We start from the raw sequence: 5,525 nt of genomic DNA, 5'->3' as shown, positions 1-5,525 counted from the left end.
TATTCATGTCATTTTATTCTCAATATTAATCCATTTAAATTTCAATAGAATTACCTAACTTATTAGATTAATTAATAATTATGATAATTATCAATAAAAATAATTAGTTGTAATTAAATTAAAACTCAATAAGATTTTGTAGTCAATTTAAATTTCGATACTTAACTTAGTAAGTTAAGTAATAATTATAAATAAGATTTTGGGAATAAAATAACGTTAAGAAATAAATTGTTTTGATAGCTAAAATGTTTTGAAAACAAATAATTACGGAGAGCTGATTTAAAAATATACAAATATTAAGAAGAAAAACATATAAAATAATTTTTTTTATCTAGTACATCATTAATGTGAGAGGAAATAATTTTTTTTTTATCTATAAATCATTAACATGTAAAGAAACATTTTTGTTTAGGAAAGGTAAGGATGAGAAGTGGGTCATATTTATTTGATACATCATTAATTTTAAAAACATTACTACAATGCTTTTTGGAAAACATTATTTAAAAAAAATAATTCAAAATTATCTAAAAATATTTTTAAAAAACTATTACTACAATGCTTTATTAAATTCTAATGTATTTTAAAAAGTATTTTCTAATGTAGAGCAAATACATGATAAAAAAACAGTGTAAATTTAACAATACAAGATAAAGAAGAAATGATGATATTTTTGGTGTACAAACTTTTAATTTTTTTTTCTATTTAAGTGTATCAATGTTTATTTATGCTATTTGAGTATGTGAACTTTTAAATGTTTTTAATCAATTGTTTTAATACAAAATAAAGAAAAATTAAAAGTTTAACCATCCATATACCCTTATGAAATGTGTTAGGTGCCACTAGTCTTGGCTTGACCCAACAACACTTAATATTCATTATCTTTTATTCTTTTTATTTAAAATCTTTTAAATAATAATTATTTTTTATGTATTTAATTTTTTGAAACAAATTATTCTAATTCATCTATAATATTTTTTTTTATATTTTATATAAATAGGTGATATTTATTTTTTAATAATATTTCTAATATGTATAATCATATATAATATTTTTTTTCTTTTATCTTATCCAATTAATTTCATATGTTTATTTTTATTATTATTTTATTAAATAAAAAGTTAATTTTAATAAATAAAATTATTAAATAAAGTTGGGTTAAAAACTTGTATTGTGAGGTAAAAAACCTTTATCTATATATATCTTTTGTGTTTTTCTATTTATCATTAATAACTATTATTTTATTTATTAATACAAATATTTATTTATTTATTTAATTACATGTATATATAAAATTTTATATAAAAAAAGTGTCGGAAAACCAGTATATATAATTGTTTTTATTTTTATTTTTTAGCAGCCGAGCATGGCCAAACACCCACTGAATGACGTTAACACCCCTAAAACCATTCCTAGTTGCGCTAACATGCTGTTCCACGTTTCACACTCCAATTCGTTTTTCTCTGATTAAATATAAAAAGGAATAAAAGTGAAAGAGAGAGAAGAAAGGACCGGTAGTTTTAGATATCTCTCTCAGTTTATCCTCCATCTTAAAAGAACAGACACCAGCCATCTTGAAACGCAGACATTAACAGTAGACTTCTTGTTGTAAGTAACAGAATCATGCCTGTAGAAGAAAACCACCAACCTTTATTGCAAGAAGAAGAAGAAAGAGCTTATGATTCTGATGAGAAAGTGCTCATAATTGGGGTTGATTCTGACACGGAAAGCGGTAGCTCAACGGTGTTGCCACCGTTTTCATGGAAAAAGTTATGGTTGTTTACTGGTCCTGGGTTTTTAATGTCCATTGCGTTTTTGGATCCTGGGAATTTGGAAGGGGATCTTCAGGCTGGTGCAATCGCAGGCTACTCTTTGCTTTGGCTTCTTTTATGGGCTACTGCTATGGGGTTGTTGGTGCAGTTGCTTTCAGCGAGGCTTGGAGTGGCTACAGGGAGGCATTTAGCTGAGCTGTGTAGAGAAGAGTATCCAACCTGGGCTTCAATGGTTTTGTGGATTATGGCTGAGTTGGCTTTGATTGGTGCTGATATACAAGAGGTTATTGGAAGTGCTATTGCTATTAAGATCTTGAGTAATGGGTTTGTGCCTTTGTGGGCTGGTGTTACTATTACTGCTTGTGATTGGTAATTCCTTGTTTTGAATACCCTTTTGTTTGGATTGGTTGGTTTTGGCTCTTTTTTTGTGTTGTTTTGGGTTTAAGTTGATGGTGTTTTGAGGGGATTTTGTTTATCAAGCTGAGGACGTTTGATTTAGAGTTTCTAATTCTTTTTGGATCATTTGGTTTTTGAATATAAGATTTTTTCCATTTTTAAGATTGTAAGGCTTTATTCTATTGTGTTGTCTTTTAGTAATTGTTTCTCGGTTTTCGTATTTTTTCTGTTGAATTTTTTTGGGCCTTTTAATTTGAAGGCTTCAACTTTTCAAGTACTTTATCTGTGATTTTTCATGAATTATGTTGTTGTTGGAGACTAAGTCAATCAGGTAAGCTATCAGTAAATTAAAAGGATAAGTAATTAACCAATTACTGTTGTCGCCCGGAGTTGGATATATGTAAATTACTGCACAGAAGCCATAAATTATTGATCTTTTGTTTGTTTCCTGGAAACTGGAGAGAATTTCCCTCCTGTTTTCAGTTCTGTAGCAATCAAACAGAGTGTACGTTAATTTTCTTGTAGAAAAGTATAGTTCATTGTGGTGATGCTGTTCATTTCTTGTGTCAATACAGCTTCATATTCCTATTTCTAGAGAACTACGGTGTTAGAAAATTGGAGGCTGTATTTGCGGTCCTTATTGGAATAATGGCAGTTACATTTGGATGGATGTTTGCAGATGCAAAACCCAGTGCCTCCGAACTTTTTCTGGGTGAGTAATGTCATGCTTAACTTAAGATTTCAATTTTAGATTCCAGTTTCCTTGGTTTCTTTCCATTTGTCTGACTGTAATGCTACCTTGTATCTTGGAGAGAGTTAATTGGATTCTCTGTTGGTGTAGGTATCTTAATTCCAAAACTTAGCTCCAGAACAATACAACAGGCTGTTGGAGTTGTGGGTTGCATTATCATGCCTCACAATGTGTTCTTGCATTCTGCTCTTGTACAGTCAAGGGAGATCGACCACAATAAGAAAGACCGGGTTCAAGAAGCTCTCAGATACTACTCCATAGAGTCAACCACTGCCCTTGTAATATCGTTCGTAATCAATTTGTTTGTGACGACTGTTTTTGCTAAAGGTTTCTACGGGACAGAACTGGCCAATAGTATTGGCCTTGTAAATGCAGGGCAATATCTTCAAGACAAATATGGGGGTGGATTTTTCCCAATTTTATACATCTGGGGTATTGGATTATTAGCAGCTGGCCAAAGCAGCACCATTACTGGGACCTATGCAGGACAGTTTATCATGGGAGGTTTCCTGAACTTGAGGTTAAAGAAATGGCTAAGGGCACTGATCACTCGAAGCTGTGCTATCATCCCAACTATGATTGTTGCACTTGTTTTTGATACCTCCGAAGACTCACTAGATGTTCTGAATGAATGGCTAAATGTGCTGCAGTCAATACAGATTCCTTTTGCACTCATCCCTCTTCTCTGCTTAGTATCCAAGGAGCAAATCATGGGCACTTTCAAAATCGGCCCCACTCTTAAGGTATGTTGACTAGTCTGTTATTCTGCGGTATTTGTCTTGAAGCTCAAGATAGCCCTTTAAATTGGTGTCAGTTGACTAAATCAAGGAACCAATTGCCTTTTTCAATTCTTTGGAATCTCCATATAACCAAATCTCTCAACTTGTGTCGTTCTTCAATACTCCAATGCATCATAAAGTCAAAATCATGTGACAATGTGTAAACATGTCTGAAATTATGCATGTGATGGATGAATCTTGGGTAAAAAATTGAATCATTACAAGATTTTTAATGTAGCTGATCTAGCTTTATTGTAAGTGAAAAGATGCAGATAGTCATGGGTGAAGGTGTTAAGGGACACCTCTACGAGGGAAACTAGTTTCATGCATGCCTAGAACTGAGAATCATATGGGTGATTGGATTAATTTTTGTCATTTGCTAATGAGGGTATTCTGTATCCGGGACCTTTTGCCCCAAACATCATCTAGATGCATGCAACTCACATGAAGTGTGGCCACAACCATGTTACACGCAGTGACATGTATTAGTGATCGTTTCTTGTTGACTATATCATGAAATGGTTCGTTCATGGGGATCTGTTTAAGGATGCTGAGAATGAAAAAATATGGGACTGTACCTTCATTTATGCCAGACACTTGGGAATCATATGCTGCTGTTAAGTTGCTGTTCTTGTTACTGGGGGGTCTGTTTTATGTAACCTAATTTATTATTACAAGGAAGTGATGCATTGTTCGAACCTTCTTTTGCCCTTTGCAGATGGTATCTTGGCTTGTGGCTGCCCTGGTGATGGTAATCAATGGTTACCTTTTACTCGACTTTTTCTTCAATGAAGTGACCGGAGTAGCGTTTACCACTGTAGTATGCGGTTTTACAGGTGCATATGTTGCGTTTATAATTTATCTCATATCTAGGGGCTTTACGTGTTTCTCCCGGTGCTGTTCATCTAAACAGATAGAAGTAGAGTGATCAAACTTTGACAGCAAGATATTTTAAGCATGCAGTTTCATTTGCCAGCAATATATCAGATGGCAGTCAAATTTGATTTGCAGAGGAATAACTTCAGCTGTTTATGCATAGAGTTATTTCTTGAGCATCTTTCCAGGCTTGCCTGTGTACAAAATATACTTAAAGCCGCTTATTGTGTTTCATTGCTGTTGGGAAAAAAAAAAAACAGAAACACAGAATCAAAGAAAAGAATTGTTTCTGCATTATAGATCTTGCCCATTATTCTGTTCGATACAGAGGACTTGAAACACATGGATGCAAACACAGAACGCTTTCTAAACTTAACGCGGGGGATACCCTTTCATAGTTGTATCGCTGTAATTCAATCTGTAGTCGAACCAGATCAGCTTGAAATTACCATGTAATTGTTAACACTAAAAAACAAAAAAGTCATGGCTCAACAAAATCGTAACTTGTGTTGTTACCTCCGAGCATGTTTTCGAAAATAAAAAAAAATTGATTTTTTGATGCAATTTGGTCAATTTCTAGCTATTTTATAATTTTGGATTATTTTGCTTCTATTGATAATTGTTTTTTAAAATCAAAGTGTTGAAATTGAAAATGAAAAAAAAGAAACAAGAATAAAATAAAATAAATAATGAGTGGAATGATAATCGAGGAGAGAAGACAAAATAAACATGAAGTATCGACCCACTTTCCAAGTAACTAAAAGATAAAAAGGATAATAAAAAGAAAAAAAGTGCGCAACTCTCTCCTTCCTCATTCTCATCTCTCACAATTTTCAATCACCCCACCCACGTGCCTTTACACTATATGACAGTGACCATTGCAGCCCATCTCTCCTCCACACCAACTAAAGAAGTCCATCTCTCCTCTGCTATGCCCAACCACTTCTCTTATCT

At 32.9% G+C, this 5,525-nt stretch overlaps 1 protein-coding gene across 1 annotated transcript; it reads left to right on the top strand.

Annotated features, from left to right (window-relative positions):
• Nucleotides 1-1,453: 1,453 nt before the first annotated feature.
• Nucleotides 1,454-4,805, top strand: LOC133672915 (metal transporter Nramp3.2). The gene is made up of 4 exons (XM_062093482.1): nucleotides 1,454-2,138; nucleotides 2,741-2,877; nucleotides 3,007-3,659; nucleotides 4,414-4,805. Exons 1-4 carry the CDS (start codon nucleotides 1,621-1,623, stop codon nucleotides 4,621-4,623), a joined length of 1,518 nt encoding a protein of 505 aa, XP_061949466.1. The 5' UTR covers nucleotides 1,454-1,620; the 3' UTR covers nucleotides 4,624-4,805.
• The last annotated feature ends 720 nt before the right edge of the window (nucleotides 4,806-5,525 follow it).

This window comes from Populus nigra, chromosome 14 (assembly GCF_951802175.1).
Source record: "Populus nigra chromosome 14, ddPopNigr1.1, whole genome shotgun sequence".
Lineage (NCBI taxonomy): Eukaryota > Viridiplantae > Streptophyta > Magnoliopsida > Malpighiales > Salicaceae > Populus > Populus nigra.
Note: the sequence above shows the minus strand (reverse complement) of the source record. Positions and strands in the feature narration are given on the sequence as shown.

Bases quoted from the DNA above. Each gene is read 5' to 3' on its own strand.
- LOC133672915 (XM_062093482.1), top strand. From the start codon at position 1,621: ATGCCTGTAGAAGAAAACCACCAACCTTTATTGCAAGAAGAAGAAGAA. The intron at 2,139-2,740 runs GTAATTCCTTGT...GTGTCAATACAG, and splicing joins ACTATTACTGCTTGTGATTG to CTTCATATTCCTATTTCTAG. The intron at 2,878-3,006 runs GTGAGTAATGTC...CTGTTGGTGTAG, and splicing joins TGCCTCCGAACTTTTTCTGG to GTATCTTAATTCCAAAACTT.